Source organism: Eutrema salsugineum, unplaced genomic scaffold, assembly GCF_000478725.1.
Source record: "Eutrema salsugineum unplaced genomic scaffold, Eutsalg1_0 scaffold_6, whole genome shotgun sequence".
Classification (NCBI taxonomy): domain Eukaryota; kingdom Viridiplantae; phylum Streptophyta; class Magnoliopsida; order Brassicales; family Brassicaceae; genus Eutrema; species Eutrema salsugineum.
The window spans coordinates 349,771-368,879 of NW_006256547.1; the positions used below are offsets into that span (position 1 = coordinate 349,771).

General features: G+C 38.8%; 6 protein-coding genes across 7 annotated transcripts; 2 read left to right on the forward strand and 4 right to left on the reverse strand.

The window, feature by feature from the left end:
• Positions 1-1,541: 1,541 nt before the first annotated feature.
• LOC18012009 (probable disease resistance protein At5g66910) lies at positions 1,542-3,401 on the reverse strand. The gene is made up of 3 exons (XM_024151864.1): positions 2,849-3,401; positions 2,581-2,774; positions 1,542-2,468 (listed from the first exon to the last, which is right to left on the reverse strand). The coding sequence occupies exons 1-3, from the start codon at positions 3,304-3,306 to the stop codon at positions 1,630-1,632; spliced, it is 1,491 nt and encodes a 496-aa protein (XP_024007632.1). The 5' UTR covers positions 3,307-3,401; the 3' UTR covers positions 1,542-1,629.
• LOC112083357 (probable disease resistance protein At5g66900) lies at positions 3,369-4,461 on the reverse strand. The gene is made up of 2 exons (XM_024151014.1): positions 3,831-4,461; positions 3,369-3,754 (listed from the first exon to the last, which is right to left on the reverse strand). Exons 1-2 carry the CDS (start codon positions 4,459-4,461, stop codon positions 3,369-3,371), a joined length of 1,017 nt encoding a protein of 338 aa, XP_024006782.1.
• On the reverse strand, positions 3,630-8,059 carry LOC18012713 (probable disease resistance protein At5g66900). Of its 2 annotated transcripts, XM_024151863.1 has the most exons (7): positions 7,247-8,059; positions 6,762-7,168; positions 6,214-6,578; positions 5,919-6,124; positions 4,792-5,783; positions 3,831-4,628; positions 3,630-3,754 (listed from the first exon to the last, which is right to left on the reverse strand). In XM_024151863.1, exons 1-5 carry the CDS (start codon positions 7,866-7,868, stop codon positions 4,948-4,950), a joined length of 2,436 nt encoding a protein of 811 aa, XP_024007631.1. In that variant the 5' UTR covers positions 7,869-8,059; the 3' UTR covers positions 3,630-3,754; positions 3,831-4,628; positions 4,792-4,947. The 2 variants fall into 2 exon arrangements, with proteins under 2 accessions (XP_024007631.1, XP_024007630.1); XM_024151862.1 differs by having other exon boundaries at positions 3,831-5,783.
• Positions 8,060-9,824: 1,765 nt separating this feature from the next.
• LOC18012880 (L-ascorbate oxidase homolog) lies at positions 9,825-12,579 on the forward strand. Its single transcript, XM_006393829.2, has 7 exons — positions 9,825-10,054; positions 10,174-10,283; positions 10,599-10,966; positions 11,065-11,410; positions 11,494-11,859; positions 11,946-12,024; positions 12,124-12,579. The coding sequence occupies exons 1-7, from the start codon at positions 9,893-9,895 to the stop codon at positions 12,325-12,327; spliced, it is 1,635 nt and encodes a 544-aa protein (XP_006393891.1). The 5' UTR covers positions 9,825-9,892; the 3' UTR covers positions 12,328-12,579.
• A 435-nt stretch (positions 12,580-13,014) lies between these two features.
• On the forward strand, positions 13,015-15,128 carry LOC18012881 (autophagy-related protein 101). Its single transcript, XM_024151395.1, has 7 exons — positions 13,015-13,200; positions 13,319-13,355; positions 13,642-13,727; positions 13,826-13,921; positions 14,159-14,324; positions 14,425-14,581; positions 14,743-15,128. Exons 1-7 carry the CDS (start codon positions 13,168-13,170, stop codon positions 14,816-14,818), a joined length of 651 nt encoding a protein of 216 aa, XP_024007163.1. The 5' UTR covers positions 13,015-13,167; the 3' UTR covers positions 14,819-15,128.
• A 470-nt stretch (positions 15,129-15,598) lies between these two features.
• LOC18012982 (dof zinc finger protein DOF5.8) lies at positions 15,599-16,513 on the reverse strand. The gene has a single exon (XM_006393831.2). The coding sequence runs from the start codon at positions 16,452-16,454 to the stop codon at positions 15,780-15,782; it is 675 nt and encodes a 224-aa protein (XP_006393893.1). The 5' UTR covers positions 16,455-16,513; the 3' UTR covers positions 15,599-15,779.
• Positions 16,514-19,109: the final 2,596 nt, after the last annotated feature.

Consider the following 19,109-nt stretch of genomic DNA (forward strand, 5'->3'; position numbering starts at 1 on the left):
AGCGAATATCTCATCAGAGAAGGCTACGAAAACGATCCGATCAGTCCATGCATCTTCATCAGAAAATATCAAAACAAAGGATTTGTAATCATAGCAGTATATGTGGATGACTTGAACATCCTCGGAACATCTGGTGAAATCGCCCAAACAGTTGAATGCTTAAAAGCAGAGTTTGAAATGAAAGACCTAGGCAAAACTAAATTCTGTTTGGGATTACAACTTGAGTACGTCAATGACGGAATCCTTGTGCATCAATTGGCATACACTGAAATGGTACTCAAGAGATTCAATATGGACCAGGCCCACCCATTGACCAGCCCAATGGTTGTGAGGAGCCTTGGATTGGATAGTGATCCATTCGGTCCAAAGAAGGACGATGAAGAAATCCTCGGTCCTGAAATGCCATACCTCAGTGCCATAGGTGCATTAATGTACTTGGCTAGTCACACTAGACCAGACATCTGCTTTGCCATGAGCCTCTTAGCTCGCTTTAGTTCGTGTCCAACTCAAAGGCACTGGAACGGTATTAAGCACATCCTTAGATACCTTCAAGGTACTAAGGACTTGGGATTATTTTATTCTAACCATAACAAGGATGGTCTAGTTGGTTTTGCTGATGCAGGATATTTGTCAGATCCGCACTGTGCCCGGTCTCAAACCGGTTATGTTTTCACGCATGGAGGAACAGCCATATCTTGGAGATCCATGAAGCAGACTATTGCCGCTACCTCATCCAACCATGCGGAAATCTTGGCCATTCACGAAGCTAGTAGAGAGTGTGTTTGGTTGCGGTCCATGACTCAGCATATCCGATCAGGTTGTGGTATGGACGAAGATAAGGAGCCTACGGTGATGTATGAAGACAATGCAGCTTGTATCGCTCAACTCAAGGACGGCTACATCAAAGGTGACCGGACGAAGCATATTCTGCCCAAATTCTTCTTCACTCATGAGCTACAGAAGGATGGTCAGGTCAAGGTTCAGCAAGTCCGATCAAGCGAAAATTCAGCCGATCTATTCACTAAATCATTACCGACTTCTACACTCCGGAAGCTCATTCATCAGATAGGAATGCGTAGACTTAGAGATCTACAGTGATGCCTAAACCAGGGGGAGTAATGCGTGTTGTACTCTTTTTCCTTCATCATGGTTTTTCCCACTGGGTTTTCCTGGTAAGGTTTTAATGAGGCAACGTTCCCCAGCGCATTATAGAGATCCCGGTTTTGTGACAGGCACGGTTACCTTATCTAAGGGGGAGTGTTATAAACAAATGGACTTTTAGTAACCGGCCCATTAACCATCAGGTTAATGTCTCATGGCCTATTAGGATTTCTGATACATTAGTTATGTAATGTATATATACACTGTTTGTGGAAATAATAAGATTAAAGTTTTTCCCTTAATAACGATTTATTTATTAATTTATTGTTTGAGAAAGAGTTATCAACAATTTATTTACATTAGATGTAAGCTTTAGAAGAAGGTTTTGAAAATATAACAAAAGAAATTAAAAAGTTCGAAACTATATTGCAGTGTGAAAGAAGCATACAACATTTTATTGTATTTACTACAATGGATGATGAGAATAACAACATTACAAGACCCACACATGCTATGAAAACGTTCTTTTTACTCGCAACTTAACAAAAGCAAGTTCAAGTTGTGCTCTGTTTCCTCCTCTGTGATTGTCAGATTCTTCATTTTTGGTTTGAATCTTTCCCATAAGAACACAGTCCCTTCGTCGCATTTCACCGTCAGATTCTCTAGATTATTCACTGAATCTGGCAACTCGCATCGATAACAATCTCTCATCGACATCTTCTTCAGCTTCTGCAGCTTCCCAATCTCTAGGGGCAACTTTCTCAGTCCTAAGCAATGAGAAATATCCAGAAACTGCAAGTTGCTGAGTCTCTCAGTGGTTTCAGGAAGCTCGGAGAGATTGATACAAGAACTCAGCCTCAACACTTCCAACTTACTCAAGTTGCCTATAGCTTCTGGAAGTTTGGAAAGCTTATTACAGTTTGTGATGCTGAGTGTCTTCAATGAAACAACTTCAGAGATCCAATACGGTAACTCATCGAGATCATAGCAATAGTCTATGTCAATCTCCTGCAAACTCAGAAGAGTTTTAGAGACATCTATTTCTTTTGAGTCGTGGGAAACCTCACCGAATCTACACATGACCAGAGACAGCTTCTTGAGACTGCCGCGTTGCAACTGTAGAATGTCCAGCAAAGTGATTGAAACTTTCTCCAACCTGATCCGTTTCAGGTTTGGTAACGAGCTGAGACAAGACAAGTTGGTCAATTTTGCAAGATCATGGCCGTGATTTATGATAACCAAAACCTTCAGTTTCTTCATTGTAGCAATGAAGTCTGGTAATGCATAGTTTGATGAAGAGAGATTAAGAAGTAAAGCCTCAACATTGGGGCAATCCATTTTCACCCAACTCGATGTAAATGAATCACCTGTAACCAATAAAAGAAAAGGCCAAGCATAGTTATAGGACCAAACAGTGGATATAATTAACTATCTATGTTACAACAGCTTTTCTTGGAAAAAGGACCTGAAAGAAGTTACCTGTAGAGATAGACAAGAGGCGTGCTTTAACAGGGTGGTCCATTAGTGGATAGTCATCTTCATGTATCTCCAAATTTAGTCTTTTTCTTTCCAGGATTGTTTCCAATTCACTTTTATGGATAGACAGCTCCCTCAGGAGATCATGTTGAGTGACTAATAGCTCATTGTAGTAACCATCTTCGTGCTCATTTCTGCTGAAAAAGCAAAGAAACATGTTGATCAAATAGTAGATTTGAAGGAGGCAAAGACATAGTACGTTGATACATACCCGAGAGGAATAAGTTTAAGCAGATGCTGGGAAGCAAGGTCATCGAGGTACTTCATGTACACGACGTGACTACTAGTGTTACCTTTACCGTATAGTTCCATCCATATGTCAATTATTACCGAAGCACGTATCTTTTGGTCCTCAAGAAATAAGCCCATGTCCAAGAAACACTCTTTAAGATTAGATTTCAGGGCATTGAAGCTAGGCTGCAGACGATCCAGCACAGTAGAATCAGGATTATCAAGAATGGTACTACTCTCTTGAGACCAGCTTTCCACCTGGCCTTTCCATATATGTAAAGGTTGTCCTTTAAGTGAAGAGCCGACTACTTCAATTACGATTGGGAATCCACTGCAACGTTTCAATATCTGCAAATCCTCACCATGGGAAAAACAGAAAGATGATGAACCTATTGTTTCTTCCCTCAAAAAAAAGCTTAAAACTAGAAGGTAAATCATTTTTTTTTTGGTTCTCCAGAGAGATGAATGTATAGTAATACGTTTTGGAGAAGATCTTCGTACTAAGCTGGAGACGCGTTATAAGGCCGCGATGCCCATTGAATGAGAAGGGACTTAGCATGTTCACCTTCCAAAGGTTCCAAACGATGACTGGAACCAAAACGCGGTAAGTCGAACCGAGAAGTCACCAAAATCTTATAACCTGGTAACTTAATCCGAAATTTCTTAAGAAGCGAGAACTCCGCTCCACTCCACACATCATCCAAGACCAACAATACAGGACCGTCTTCTATGAGTTCCTGAAGCAGTTTTTCTAAGGCAAAAGTTGCTTGAGAATCGTTGTCAAATGTATGTGGAGGGTAACCGTTGTGCTGGAGTAGATTCTGTACTATGACCCTAAAGTTAGGAGTACTTGACACAACATTAAAGAAGACATGCGTGAACTTTCCTGTAAAATGGAAATACGAAATTTGTAAACTACTAAGATGAAAACATTAAAGAAGACTCAATGCGAATATATATACCTTTGATCTCTTGGTCGTGGCAAAGCTGAGTAACGAGCGTGGTCTTTCCGCATCCCGGAGGAGCGGACACCAGAAGACTGTCCACAGAATCATAAAGGAGCTTCTTTCTTAGCTTCATCAATGGCCAATCCAATCCAACAGGAACTAAATCAAGCTTGCGAACCGAACAAAGATCCCTCCTAAAAACAGGTGGTGCTTGAGCAATCAAAAGTTCAAGGGCTTGGACAGAATTTGTAAGGTCTTCCACGGTATGCTCAATCAGCCCTTGGTTCCTAAGCAGAAATAGCTGTACTTGAATCTGACAAAAGCTTAGAAACTTCCTATTGATTTTCTCAATTTTTCTTGTATAAATAGATTTTGAGATTACATCCCATCGCTTGACGCGGGAACACTCCAGTACAACCGCACCAGCTTTATCGATCGTATCAATCAGAGTCTTTAGTTCCTCAGGATCTTGCCGCGACTCGATCTGTTCGATTATCGGATGCACTTCCTTCATCGTCGATGCGAGCGTCGTTAACACAGATGTGAACGACAACACCTTCTTCGCTTCCTTGATCACGGCTTTCAGGAGCTCAGATGCTACAGCTCCTCCAGCAGCACCTATGACTATTTCAGCCGTCTTGCTCATCCTTGTTTCTCTTCTTTCAGCTCACAGAAATCAGCAAAAAAGTAGACAAAACACACTCAAATTCTGAACAAGATAGACAAGTCAAAAGCTTTAAAGGAAAGCAATCCCATAGCCGTTGACTCCTGCCTCCTGCCTCCTGCATTGCATCGCATTTGGCGCGTAATTACCTGGAAATTGCGTTTGCGTCAAAAGAATTCATCAAATTAAGCCTTGATAATATGGGCCCACAAAACAAAACGCGTTTCTGAGAAAAGCTTTTACAATTATCTGACATCACTACAATACAACGCTTGACATCACTACAATTCTTTCGCATTGCTACGCAATTACCTGGAAATTGCGTTTGGGTCTTCCCGTCCATATCGTCAAGAGAAATCGTCACTCAAATAAGCCTTGACATACGATATCATAAGGGCCCTCAAAACAAAACGCGTTTCTGAAACGTTACAGACTTTATGAAAATGTTCTTTCACTCACAGTCACACCTTAAAACATTTGAAGCAAGTTCAGATTATGCTCTGTTTCCTCCTCGTGAACTCTCAAATTTTTCATTTTTGGCTTCAACTTTTCCCACAAGATCAACACAGTTTCTTCGTCGCATTTCACCTCCAGATTCTCTAGATTCCTCACTGAATCTGGCAACTCGCATCTCCAACACTTGCTCATCGACATCTTCTTCAGCTTCTGCAGCTTCCCAATTTCTAGAGGCAACTTTCTCAGTCCTAAGCAATGAGATATATCCAGAAACTGCAAGTTGCTGAGTCTCTCGGTCGTTTCAGGCAGCTCCGAGAGATTGATACAAGAACTCAGCCTCAACACTTCCAACTTACTCAAGTTGCCTATAGCTTCAGGAAGTTTAAAGAGCTTGCTACAATTTGTGATGCTAAGTGTTTTCAATGAAACCACTTCTGAGATCCAATACGGTAATTCATCAAGATCATAGCAATAGTCTATGTCAATCTCCTGTAAACTCGGCAGAGCTTTAGAGACATTTATTTCTTCTATGTCGTAGAAAACTTCACCGAAACTACACATGACCAAAGACAGCTTCTTGAGACTGCCGAGTTGCAATTGGAGAATGTTTAGCAAAGTGATTGAAACTTTCTCTAATCTGATACGATTCAGGTGTGGTAATGAGCTGAGACACGAGAAATTTCTCAATCTTGCTGGATAAAAACCGTGATTTATGATTATCAGAACCTTTAGCTTCATCATCCCAGCAATGAAGCTTGGTAATGCATAGTCTGGTGAAGAGAGATTAAGAACTAAAGCTTCGACATTGGGGCAGTCCATTTCAACCCACTTCGATGAGAAAAAATCATCTGTAAAAAAAAAAAAAAAAAAAAAAAGAAGAAAGACAAAGCATAGTTATAGGAAAGTCATATTTCTCGAAACTGCAGAAAATTGTACAATCACTATGTTTCAATTGTCTGAAAAGAGGAGCAGAAAAGAATTACCCGTAGTGATAGACAATAAAGAGCCATTAATTATAGGCTGCTTTAGGTTCAAAAACCAGTCTGAAAATTTGTCCTCTCTTATCTCCAAATTTAGTCTTTTCCTTTCCAAGATTGCTTCCAATTCGCTTTGATAAATAGACAGCTCCCTCAGGAGATCATGTTGAGTGACTAATAGATCATTGTAGAAACCGTCTTCGTGCTCATTTCTGCTTATAAAGCAAAGAAACAAGTTGATCATATAGTAGATGGCAAGACGGAGACAAAGACACAGTACGTTGACAAATAAACAACATACCCGAGAGGAATATGTTTAAGCAGATGCTGGGAAGCAAGGTCACTGAGGTATTTCATGTACACGTAACTACTATTAGTGCTACCTTTACCGTATAGTTCCATCCACATGTCAATTATGACAGAAGCACGTATCTTTTGGTCCTCGAGAAACAAGCCCATGTCCAAGAAGCACTCTTTGAGATGGGGTTCCAGGGCACTGAAGCTAGGCTGCAGACGATCTAGCACAGTAGAATGAGGATTATCAAGAATTGTTTTCCCTTGAGACCAGCTTTCCACCTGGCCTTTCCATATATGTAAAGGTTGTCCTTTAAGTGAAACGCCGACTACTTCAATTACGATTGGGAATCCACTGCAACGTTTCAATATCTGCAATTCCCACCATGTGAAAAAACAAGATAAAAAAACAAAAAGATGATGAATCTATTGTTTCATCAGAAAGAGAGAATCAAAGCTTAAAACGTGAAGGTAGAATCAGAATCAGAAAAATTATCGTTATCTCAGATTTGTAAGATCACAAATGTATAGTATCTTAGAGATAAAAGCTAATACCTTTTGGAGAAGATCTTCGTACTCAGCTGGAGACGCATTATAAGGCCGCGATGCCCATTGAATGAGAAGGGCTCTGGCATCTTCATCTTCTAAAGGTTTCAAATGATAACTGGAACCAAAGCTCGGAAATTCAAACCGAGAAGTCACCAAAATCTTATAACCTGGTAACGTAATCCGAAATTCCTTAAGAAGCGAGAACTCCGCTCCACTCCACACATCATCCAAAACCAACAATACAGGACCACCTTTTATGAGTTCCTCAAGAAGTTTTCTTAAGCCAACAGCTGCTTGAGAATCGTTCTCAAATGTATGTGGAGGGTAACCGTTGTGCTGGAGTAGATTCTGTACTATGACCTTAAAGTTAGGAGTACTTGACACAACATTAAAGAAGATATGCTTGAACTTTCCTGCCAATGGAAATTAGATATATGAGAAACAAGAACAACACTTCAAGTGTAAAGATGGAAACTTTTTAAGATCTATACCTTTAATCTCTTGGTCGTGGCAAAGCTGAGTAACGAGCGTGGTCTTCCCGCAGCCGGGAGGAGCAGACACCACAAGATTAACCACGGCACTGTCAAGGAGTCTCTTCTTTAGCTCCATCAATGGCCAATCCAAACCGACGAGTACCTTGTCAAGCTTGGGAACAGAACAAAGATCCCTAAAAACGGGCACAGGAACACTCAAGCCATCCATTCTCCTACTTAGACCGTCCACCTTTTCCAGCAGTGACAACTGGTTCCTATACTGAAGAAGCTGTAGATCAATGTCACAAAACTTGACCATCTCCTCATTGATTCCCTCAATTTTTCTGGCATATATAGTTTTCTGGTACCATCGGACCCCTGGAAACTTGAGAACCAGTACGCGAGCTCTTTCGATCGTATCCCTCAGTTCCTTTAGCTCACCCACGCGAAGGTCTAGCTCGTTTTGCATCGAATCGATCTTTTCGGTCAACGGAACCAATCTCTCCATCGTCGATACGAGATCCTTGGACAAGGGTTTGAAAGATTTGAACTTCTTTGCCTCTTCGATCACTAATTTTAGAGCCTCAGAGACCAAAGCTCCCCCAACAGAACCTACTCCCAAATCAACCCAATCGGTCATTTCTTGGTTTTTCTTCCTTCACTTCCTCACAAAATTTAGCCAAACAGAGAGAAAACCCCAAAGGAGAAAACCAAATTTGGAAAACGATAGTAGAATTCGAAAAGCTTAGCTTAATTGCAACGCTTTAGAGAAAAAACGATTAACAAGGTAGGCGAAGTCAAAAGCTTTAGCTTAATTGCAAAGCCGTCCCCTTGCCATTGACTCAAGTATATCTGAAAATTTTCCCTTCCTGCTTCCCCACTTGCCGCGCATTTACCTGGAATTTGCGTCTGCGTCTGCGTCTGCGTCTGCATCTGCGTCATCAATTGGTAGACGGAGCGCGTGCGCACGTATGCCTTTCTTGATTATAGGCCATCATTTATTGGGGCCCAACCACTCAAATAAGGCCCATAAAACAAAGAGAAATGCATATGTTTTTTTTTTGTCAACAAAAATTCGTAACTAAAGAGACTTCATAATTTTAATATGAAATCACTTCAATACAATGGCTCGTAGACATGGCATGTGACTGTCCATTATTGTGAGAGCTTCCACATGTCCGAATAGGGTCAGCCCATGTTGACTCTTGTATGTCACTTGGTTAATCTTTCATTATTGATTAGTAGACAAGAAGAGAAAAATAATCAAAATTAGTGGTTGATACTTCTTTTTAATCAAAACAATGATCCTTAATCAACTACTCCCCACATGCTTCCTAGTTTGTCCTGAAAATCCTCCCACACATCATTGATCTTCTTAATGTCTCTATGTATAAGATTTTTTTTTTATAACTGTCTTCTTCGGTAGATTCGTATATTATGTACTAACGATCAAAATTCATAACAGTTTGAATACACAAGTGACTAATTAATATGTCTTAATCATTTAGCTATACTTTTATAAACAATGGAGTTGCGTTTTGATATGATCCGTCAATGTATATAATTGGAGTATGTTTCTTTTTTGGGTAAATAAACATTCTAGATTTCTGTATCATTTCAAGAATTATATAGTCCGTCAAGTCAGTCGGTGGAACCGCGAGTTTCAAAATCTTAAATTGTATCCAAACAAATAAAATGATCTTTAATCAGACTTGCTGTAATAATCAGCAAAAGCGGCACAGTTTTCAACAAGGCAGATGACCATAACAATTATAAAAGAAATACTACTAGTATTTTGAATCTTAAAATTCTCATTTTCAAACTCTTATTGTAAAAACTAGAAAGTTCGTTTATAATTGGTGCCAAGAAATAGGAAAAAAGCTTCATTGGTCGTCAGCGCGAAGGAAACTGCAAAAGGGCGAATCTAATTAGCGGCGATAAATTAGGACATAAATATTTCCGCAAAGCCTCTCTTGTCTTTTAGTCATTTTCTTTCCCTTTCTTTTTTTTTTTGTTTTCTAATTTAAAATTAATAACATTTACCTTTTTGTGGTATCGTTATCGGAATAGTCGAATAATGATAGCTAAGCTTTGGCTGGAAGCAATAATCATAACCAAAACGCGTGAAAACCATTCAATTCCGTTGTCACCGCCTTATCCACTATCACATTAACAACTCTATCGTAATTTTATTTTCCTCAATACTGTTAACTGTAGTAAACGAAAACAAAGTCTATATTTTTACAACAGACCAAACCAACCAGCAATTCATATATGAATGAAACTGAGATATACCCTTAAATTCTAATTTGCCGACAAAGATGTATATTTTGTAGACAGGAAATATGTGCTTAAAATAAATTCAAGGGGGGTGTAAAAACTAAAAAGTTGTTGAAGTTGATTTATGAAGAGTTGAATTATAGTATTTCTTTGACCAAACGAAACATCAATTAAAAGCGAAAAACTCACTCGAAATCTAACACTGTCATTGATTGGAACCACCTTTGTTACTTTTCCTCTCCCTTACTTATGTCACCTTCAACTTTCGCTATCTAATTGCATTTTTATAGATCAAAGTCCCTACATTTCTCAAACCCATTTAGAAAAAAAAAAAAAATTGAGCTGTCTTCAGTCTTCTTGTCTGTACACTTCTTTTAGGAAGCCATGAAAATGGCAAGAGTACGAACAACATCATCCTTGTTCCATCTTCTTGGAGCTTTGGCTTTGTTGAGCAGTTTGGTGATAGTGAAAGGAGAAAGCCCTTACAAGTTTTACACTTGGACTGTGACTTATGGCATTATCTCTCCTCTTGGTGTTCCTCAACAGGTACAAAGTACACAACAGCCGTTTTTACTTATGGACAGTTTGAGATCCATTTTTTGGTTTGATGCTCAGACCTTTTTTAACTCTTTATTGATGTTTTGTTTGTCTGCTTGGTTGTTTAGGTTATTCTCATCAATGGACAGTTTCCTGGTCCCAAGCTTGATGTTGTGACTAATGACAACATCATCCTCAACCTCATCAACAAACTTGACCAGCCTTTCCTCTTGACCTGGTACTTTTATATTTCTGATTCATAAACCCAAAAGATTTAAACTTTTCCTTTTTCACATGTTTCCCAATAGAATGAAGCCTCTGTTTTGTGTAATCCAGTTGATCAATGTATTTTGTATTACTACTAAAGTACTAATTTAACACCTAGTTTGGGGATTAGGGTTACCCTCAATCCAATGAAAGGTCTGATCTTTTTAGGGTTTATACTCGAAAAGCTGAAAACTTTGTCGATCAATTTATTAAGGTTCTACGGTACTAGGGTCATATTCTTAAATGTGTATCTGATTAATTTATTTTCCAATGTTTTGTGGGTCAGGAATGGAATCAAGCAAAGGAAGAACTCATGGCAAGATGGTGTAATGGGGACAAACTGTCCAATCCCACCAAACTCAAACTTCACTTACAAATTCCAAACGAAAGATCAGATCGGAACTTACAATTACTTTCCTTCCACCGCTTTTCACAAAGCCGCCGGTGGGTTCGGAGCCATCAATGTCTATGCAAGACCTGGAATCCCGATCCCTTACCCTCTCCCAGTTGCTGATTTCACTTTACTCATTGGTGATTGGTTTAAAACCAACCACAAAACACTTCAACAGCGTTTGGATTCTGGTGGGGTTCTTCCATTTCCAGATGGAATGCTCATTAATGGACAAACCCAATCAACATTTACTGGCGATCAAGGTGAATTGTGAATCCCTCATCTTTCCACAAAACTTTTTCTTTGAATCGACTTCTGGTGTTTTACTTTCTTTGTCACTGTATGGTTTTTAATCTTCTAGGGAAGGCTTACATGTTCAGAATCTCCAATGTTGGGTCATCAAGCTCTTTCAATTTCAGAATCCAAGGACATACAATGAAAGTAGTTGAAGTTGAAGGCTCTCATGTTATTCAAAACGATTACGATTCTCTTGATGTTCATGTTGGACAGTCTTTGTCAGTTCTTGTGACCTTAAACCAATCTCCTAAAGATTATTACATCGTGGCAAGCACCCGGTTCGTAAGATCCAAACTTTCTGTTACGGGTCTGCTGCGATATTCCAACTCCCGCGTCCCAGCTTCTGGTGATCTGCCCGCTCTTCCGCCTGGAGAGTTGGTTTGGTCCATGAGACAAGCCAGAACGTTCAAGTAAAAAGAGACATTACTTACTTCTGAAGAACGTTGAAACGTTTAGTCATTTATTAACGGTGTTCTTCTTTTTGGGATTTTAGGTGGAACTTAACAGCAAATGCAGCGAGGCCAAACCCTCAAGGATCATTCCACTACGGAAAAATCATTACAACCAAGTCGTTTGTTTTCTCAAATTCAGCTCCTTTGATCAACGGAAAGCAACGCTATGCAGTAAACGGCGTGTCTTATGTGAACTCAGAGACGCCTCTTAAACTCGCTGATCACTTCAAGATCGAGGGAGTTTTCAGCACCAATTCTATTCAGAGTGTCCCTTCCAACTCCCCTGCAACTGTTGCAACGTCAGTTGTTCAAGCATCTCTCCATGATTTCCTTGAAATCGTGTTTCAGAACAATGAGAAATCAATGCAGTCTTGGCATCTTGACGGTTATGACTTCTGGGTCGTTGGGTGAGCCTTCCTTCTTCTTGCATCGTGCTTATGCTTTTTAACTACAAGTCAGGTTTTGGCTAACCGTTTCTTTGTTCTGGATCTAGATTTGGTTCTGGACAGTGGACACCTTCAAAAAGACCACTTTACAATCTTGCTGACGCTCTGACCAGACACACAACTCAGGTGAGAAAAGAAAATGGATAAATTGAAAAGGAAAAAAGAAAAGTCAGAAACTTTGAGGTGTTTATTGTGTTCTTGATGTGTTCTTGGGCATAAATGCAGGTCTACCCAAATTCTTGGACAGCAATCTTGGTGTCTTTAGACAATCAAGGAATGTGGAATATGAGATCGGCGATATGGGAAAGACAATATTCAGGACAACAGTTTTATCTCAAAGTATGGGATCCAGTGCAGAGTCTTGCCAATGAATACAATCCTCCTGATAATCTTCTTCTCTGTGGCAAAGCTATCGGAAGACACCAGTAGAGAGATCCTCTTATAGTTTTCTCTGGTCTTTGTTTTGAAAGGTTTATCGATTCAATTTGGTTGGGATTTTGGGTTTGTTCTTTCCGGTCATGAGAGTATGGCTGGTGGGCTTATTTGCATTTTTAGTAAACACAGAGAAGAGAAAAGTTAATGTCTTTGGTAAGGTTTCTTCAGATTGGAGTTTTCAAAATAATGTTTTGTACAATTATATCAAAAGTGTTCTTTCTAATCCAAATATATTTATTTTACTATGATCGGAGAGGTTATTCGACTGTAACTTGTTACAGATTTTAGAATATGGCAAACTCTAATCTGCTCTAAAGGGAGTGCTATATGCGGATTTGACCACTGTAAAAGATACATTTTTATTAACAAAAAAGGGATGGTGGTTTTTCGAACATATAATCATTATACTAGACCTCGTCATAATTGTGAAGCTTAGAAAGAGAAATTATAAAATTTCATAACATCTTGTCTTTTTAGACAAGTTGACAACATCTTGTCTAATGAACTTCATATACATCTTTTATCTTTTTTTAGTGAAATCAGCAATCGATCCAGTGAGAACTTCATAAACACAAAAATAATTTTTCACGTTTTAGATCGTGGGCCTATTTATCTAATCAAGAAGGCCCAATTAAGCCCAATACATACGGTAGCAAAAGAAAGCCTGGAAAGTTGACAACTCCTGCAAATTTGGGTGAAGACGGTTTTGCCTAAATCAAACGGAGAGAAGAAGAAAAAGGTTGCAAGTTTCGACGATCATACATCAATCTCAGGAACCACTCCTTCTTCTCGAAGATTCAGAAACTCTCCTTCTCGATTTTTTCTTCTGTGAAAATGAATTGCGAAGTTTGCCAGCTCAAGGAACTGGTAAAATTTTCGTCTAGATCAGTCCAATTTTTAGTCATTGGGTCGTGTTTCTATTTCGGGTTCTGTTCGATAGCGTAAGGTCTTGTATCGTTGTTTGATACTTGAAATTTTTTGGCAGGAAGTAGAATTTTTCGAGCTACGCGAGGTTCTACACTGTAAGTTTCTGATAGTTACAGACTTTTGTGTTTAATATAGTAAGGAGGTTTGATCCATTTGCATCCCGAATCTAGTAGCTGGAAATAACGTCGACTCCTACTGATCGGATCATGTTTCAATTCTCGACATTTTGTTTTGAGATTTCGGATCCCAGATTAGGTCTTTCTCAGGTTTAGGCATTGATTAGATTTGGAGTTTTGAAGATCATTTCTGTGTCAGATATATAAGTCTTCAATGTCTTTCTTGTGTTGTTGATTTAATTTCAAAGGTTCAATTTTGATGCAGGCATTCTACATACTATTGTCTTTCACCGAGCACTTGGTCTTATCCGTCCTAAAGATATTGATTTGGAGCTTTTTGAGATCACATACGTAATATCGAATATCTTTTTAGATTGCAACATGTTTTGCTTCCTTGATATAAATTCTTATAGGATTGGTGGGTTTTTCCTTTTCCCCATATGCCACAGGTACAATGCGGTGAAATAGAAGTGGAAAAGAAAATTGATGAAAAGATTGAGCAGTTCATAAGCTGGATTGAGAAACATCCCAACAAGAAAAGTCAGGTATTTGCTATATTATAATTTCCACTTTAACATGAAAGTGTAGCGGGACACTTCCATTCTAGTACTCGTATCATACGTGCTCAAACAAGTATTGCAAGTTTTTGCTGCATATAGATATAGGCTACTTTAGCTTATCATATATGTTTTTTAATGTGTTTGTCACTGCCTCTATCCTTTGTGGCTGTTAATGATCTTTCTTTCTTCTTTTTATTTTTTGGGGCGTGTGTTATTGCCAAGATATGTCTATCATTTTATGAAGTCAAAAGCAAACAGCCGTCTTGGTTCACCAACAAAATCGAACGATTGTACTGGGAACAATGGTACATCAATCTGAATGTGCTTCAGCCCACTAAATCCCCAATTGGCAAGTCCCACCATTCTAAACTAGTTATGGACCCTGGAGGTAAGATTGATAGATTCCTCCCCTCACCTCCAAAACCTACACCATTTTTGTTCTTATAAGAGTGGGAAGTGATTGTCATGTTCTAATCCAATGACTGTAGAGGCATCTGAGGAGAGAAGTTCCCGTAGGACACTCCTTGAGCAATCTCTTCAAGAAGTCTTATTCCAAATCATAAAATTCGTGAATGATAAAAAGGATCACGTTCCTCCCATCAACGATGGTGTAATCTACTGCCCTTTTGAGATCACTATCCCAAGGTACATCAGTCTCCATTTATTCACATGCCAAACTGTTTTCTAGGGATCTTACTTACAGATCATGGTGGAATGGACCTATAAGTGAAGACATAGATGAGTGAAGAACTTTCTTTTAATTTTTGTGGTCATGCTGTTGAATTGAATTAATTTTGTTTTTTCAGCTCATCAGACTCGGCATTTGGGATGGATATGATCAAGAGGATGCTCCACAGTGGCCATCCATCGATGCTCAGTTGATTCCATTATCCACTCAACTTAGGTACACTGTACATATACAACTTGATGTTGCTTGGTGCATGCCTAACTCTAATCAACACTTCCTATTTGCATTTTCTGTGTAAATATATATTACACGTGCCTCTTCCTTTGAATGGGGTCGTTGACTCGTTGATGGATAATGTTTGTTTTCTCTCTATTACGGATGGATACTGTAGTTAAGTGATCCTTTTTTATCCAAGCGAACAAATTTAAGTCTCCATCAGAAGCAAAAACAAGACATGTTTCTCTCTATTGTAGTTTTTTGTTCACAAGTAGCAATTGAAGTAAACCCAATTGACCCCAGAATAGAGATCACTAAACCAAAGGAAAGAAAAAGAGATAAAATGCATCGATATAGGCAGAAGCTCTTTTGATAGTCTAACTTGAGTAAACTCTCCAGTTATGGACCCTAAACCCAAAAAAAAAAAAAAACCTGAACCAAAATTGTTAGCTATCCGATGGGATTAAACCGGCGCAATCAGACGGCATTATCGGAAGAGAATGAGTTCTCATTTCGAAACCGAGAGACTTGTAGGCTTTGGTGGTTTGAAAGGTTGCAGCTTTCGGGGAGAGTAAGCCATTGAGTTTGTTTACTTTTACGGCGAAAAATGGTGAAGTCAATTCTCCTACGAATCTAATCCCACTCATTTAATTCGTGAACAAACCCATTATATCAGTGAAGAATTGTCATTATCTGTTTACGCAGGCTTGCATTTCCTTAAAAGTGGACTGTTGTTTTCGAAGGTTGAGTGATTGACATTAAACCAAAAACAAACAAACAAACGATTCTCTGATTTGTAGTTTCGTTCACAAGTAACCTAACTAAATAACCAGACACAACTAAATGAGATCACTAAACTGAAAGTTAAAGAGAAGAAACTGAAAGAAGAAAAATTTGAAACCCTCCGATTGAGGCAGAGAGGCTGGTATGATAGTGGTCTCACGCTAAGTAGTCTCCAGACACGAACCCGGCTTTGCTCTCTGGACCTTCAAACTGCCACGTGGCTTGTATTGGTGTCACGTGGCTCGCTGCAACTGTTGTCGCATCCGTAGCGCCGGTTGAAAACGGCCAGACCGTTATTCCCTGCCCAAATCTGACGTCATCGAAGTACGACCCGTGACAAAGCCCAAGTCCAAACCCGTCTGGCCCATTAAAACAACCACCAGGCCCATTTCTGCTCGCGGCGGCGCTGTAGTTGAGCAAAGAGGTGAAACCGCCGTAGAGCGACGACGCACTTCCCTTCGCCGCCGTGATAGCACCACCGCTGGACGATTGAGGGAAAAGAATAGGCGTCGCTTGTAACGGAAAATTCCGGCTTCCGGCGGCGGTGGAAGCAGCGACGGGAGAGCAAGTTCGGGAGCGTTTGGAGCTTTTGCGGGAAACACCACCGACGGGAATGTCACGGAGAGTACCTCCGTGAGTCCAGTAACGGCGACAAGACTTGCAGAAATGGCGTGGCTGTGAGAAATTGTAGTTGTTGTAGTAACAGAACTTGGTGTTGGTTGAATCGCAGCGAGGACAAGGAAGCTGCTCTTGCTGATCCGCCGGAATCGCCACCGCTCCACCGTGAGGAATCTTAGTTAGTCGACGCGATTCGTTGAAATCAGAAGGCATTTTGAAGATAGGGGAGCGAAAGTAGATATATATATATATATATATAATAAAGCTTTGTGTGTTTTATTTTAAAGGTTTGAGCTTTCTGAGAGAGTAATAAGGTTCCTTTTATGGAGAAGAGTGAGAGCAATAGATGGGGAAGGAGAAAGAAAGTAAAGCTTTTTGACAGAGTGTGTTGGGTTTATTGTGAACATAGAGAGAGAAAGAGAGAAAGAGAGAAAGAGAGAAAGAGAGAAAGAGATAGAGAGAGATGCTCTGTTTTCTTTCTCCTTGATACATTCTCTCTCTTTACTTCATGATACGTAGGTGGCTCTTGTTTCAAGATTTTCTGTTTTAAAAAATACAAATTATACTACTATGAAAAACTACACAATTCTTTAATCTATAACCATAAATTGTCACAGTTTGGCACGTAAGGAGCAATTTAAAATAAGATAAAATATCAGACATAAGTGATGATTGATTGATTGTAAGAACAAACAAATCCAAAGACGCATTCTGATAACCACATGAATCATTTGCTGTTGGAAGCTTAATTAATTATGTTGTTAGCTTGCATGCAGTTATTAACTTTTTGAGTAAGGCGTTGGATAACAAAAATATTTTTAAAACTTGTTGATGAAAATTGGGGAATAAATATAGTCATATAGATGTGATTGGAAAAATACGTGTCCATGGGAAGTGAAGTCTAACGAGAGTAGGCAGCAACAGGCAAAAGGTAGGAGGAGATTATTGAGCTTAACAAGGTAATGCAGTTCCCAATGATTCAACCATTATATTGTTAATTTAGTTACTTGTGATTATTACTGTCTTATTGAAAATATTGTTTGATAAAAAAAAAGAGATGATTATTGTTTTACTGAGACAACGTACTTGTGTCATCTTTTGCCGAAATGAAAAAATAGCATCTGGACCTTAGACATTGATGGTGGTGTGTTGCAGATGTGCTACCAATTACTACAGTAACTTAAATAGAATGCATGTAGGAGAATGAATGCGTCCAGCACTTCAAAATATTAATTTAAAATATCTTATTCAAAACAAAACAAAAAAATTAGATTACAATATTAAACCAACTTGACTATCAATTTTACGTTTTATGGTCTCATGCAGATTGAAGACTATGTTTGCTTTAAGAAGTCTTAAGACATCTTATCCTTCATAAATTGTATTTTTGCCTTGTTTAGGACGCCAGCCATAAAAAGAACGAAAAAACGGAAAACCCTAGAAAATACCATGAAGACACAATAATCGAATGAACTATGCCTAAACATGCTCTTGCGCAACAAGACAAATGGATCTTTAAGGTAGAGGGTTGAGAGGGAGGAGAATGACAAACGTGATTTGTCCCAAACGGAAGAATAAGGTCAAAATTGTAAATTGGGGGCTAAAACGGTCAAAAGAGACAGAAGAGATTCGTTTTGTGAAGAGACAGAAACAAGCGAAGCCTGTCGGATAAAGAGTGGATATGGAGAGGAGGAATTAAGAAGCATGCAAATCTTCACACCAAAAGCAATGAACATATTAGAGAGAGAGAGAGAGACATGTGAGAAGTGTGTGAAGACGTGTCTACTGGTTCAGAGCCGTCCTTTCTCTGTGTACCGACCGGTCTAATCTGGTCAAGCTCTGACACACTCACTCTCTCTTCCTCTCTCTCTTTATCCCATTCTTTTTGTCATTTTCCTCTCTTAGTCTGAGTCCTCATCTGTTTCCTTTGAAGGGGGTGTTTTCGTCACACTATATAATGGGCCTGCGCTTATAGGAAACAGATGGCATAATGGGCTTGACATATTAGAATTGGGTTTGGATGTGAATTATGCATCCATTGCTTACTTGCTTTCTTAGTTTCCTTCACAAAATAATATATATTTTCTTCTTTTTTTGTGGTTTTTGGGCTATCACAAAAGAATATCTAAGATCTTATTTCCACCATCCAAAACACAGATAAATCATACATCATACATATATATGCATACTCATATGTATAACATAGTTTCTTTCTACATATCATTCTTAAAGCTCTTCCACATACACGTGAAAGTGAATTGATTTCTCGCAATTTAATAACCCAGTCTTATATAGTATATGATATAAGACGTAGAGTGGCCCGTACAGTTTTAAAAAAATTTCGTTGTATTGCAACGGAGAAGATAACCGAATTTAAGGATGACATCCCAACACTGGGCAGAAGACAAAACCATTTTGAGGATTGAAGACAAACAAATAGTTAATGGAAAGGAGTGATTTTCTTGTTACATTTCGAGCTTTTAAATAATTCGAACGAGACTTTTTCTACCAACAAAACTATATAAATATGAAAGATTTGATACTTGTAACTTGTAAGTTATCACATGCAAGTATAAAAATTAAAATCCTCAAGTTAAGTCTTATAGGATGACCTAATACGTGTACTGCCGGACTTGGTAATGGTCCATCCATTAGTTACAATCCATTAGTTACAAGTTACAACTTACAATTTACAAGAAAAAATAACGCATTGTTGAGCTAATATTCTCCCTCTCCTTTCTTGGTGCTATTTAATCTTTAATAAATATGTTTATATCCGTTCCAACCTTACGCCTTTTTAATATATCAATAGGTGCGATTTAATTGTAATAAAAATGATATGAAATCTGACATGACAGTATAAGAAAA

What these genes read in the sequence shown, in the direction of transcription:
- LOC112083357 (XM_024151014.1), bottom strand. Translation starts at nt 4,461, where the DNA reads ATGAGCAAGACGGCTGAAATAGTCATAGGTGCTGCTGGAGGAGCTGTA. An exon ending in CCACGACCAAGAGATCAAAG is followed by an intron (nt 3,755 to 3,830) that starts GTATATATATTC and finishes TCCATTTTACAG; the next exon opens with GAAAGTTCACGCATGTCTTC.
- LOC18012880 (XM_006393829.2), top strand. Translation starts at nt 9,893, where the DNA reads ATGAAAATGGCAAGAGTACGAACAACATCATCCTTGTTCCATCTTCTT. An exon ending in AACATTTACTGGCGATCAAG is followed by an intron (nt 10,967 to 11,064) that starts GTGAATTGTGAA and finishes TTAATCTTCTAG; the next exon opens with GGAAGGCTTACATGTTCAGA. An exon ending in TATGACTTCTGGGTCGTTGG is followed by an intron (nt 11,860 to 11,945) that starts GTGAGCCTTCCT and finishes TTCTGGATCTAG; the next exon opens with ATTTGGTTCTGGACAGTGGA.
- LOC18012982 (XM_006393831.2), bottom strand. Translation starts at nt 16,454, where the DNA reads ATGCCTTCTGATTTCAACGAATCGCGTCGACTAACTAAGATTCCTCAC.
- LOC18012713 (XM_024151863.1), bottom strand. Translation starts at nt 7,868, where the DNA reads ATGACCGATTGGGTTGATTTGGGAGTAGGTTCTGTTGGGGGAGCTTTG. An exon ending in CCACGACCAAGAGATTAAAG is followed by an intron (nt 7,169 to 7,246) that starts GTATAGATCTTA and finishes TTCCATTGGCAG; the next exon opens with GAAAGTTCAAGCATATCTTC. An exon ending in ACGAAGATCTTCTCCAAAAG is followed by an intron (nt 6,579 to 6,761) that starts GTATTAGCTTTT and finishes TGGGAATTGCAG; the next exon opens with ATATTGAAACGTTGCAGTGG.
- LOC18012881 (XM_024151395.1), top strand. Translation starts at nt 13,168, where the DNA reads ATGAATTGCGAAGTTTGCCAGCTCAAGGAACTG. An exon ending in GCTACGCGAGGTTCTACACT is followed by an intron (nt 13,356 to 13,641) that starts GTAAGTTTCTGA and finishes ATTTTGATGCAG; the next exon opens with GCATTCTACATACTATTGTC. An exon ending in TTTGAGATCACTATCCCAAG is followed by an intron (nt 14,582 to 14,742) that starts GTACATCAGTCT and finishes TTGTTTTTTCAG; the next exon opens with CTCATCAGACTCGGCATTTG.
- LOC18012009 (XM_024151864.1), bottom strand. Translation starts at nt 3,306, where the DNA reads ATGATTTACCTTCTAGTTTTAAGCTTTTTTTTGAGGGAAGAAACAATA. An exon ending in CTTAAACTTATTCCTCTCGG is followed by an intron (nt 2,775 to 2,848) that starts GTATGTATCAAC and finishes TTGCTTTTTCAG; the next exon opens with CAGAAATGAGCACGAAGATG. An exon ending in CCTCTTGTCTATCTCTACAG is followed by an intron (nt 2,469 to 2,580) that starts GTAACTTCTTTC and finishes TATTGGTTACAG; the next exon opens with GTGATTCATTTACATCGAGT.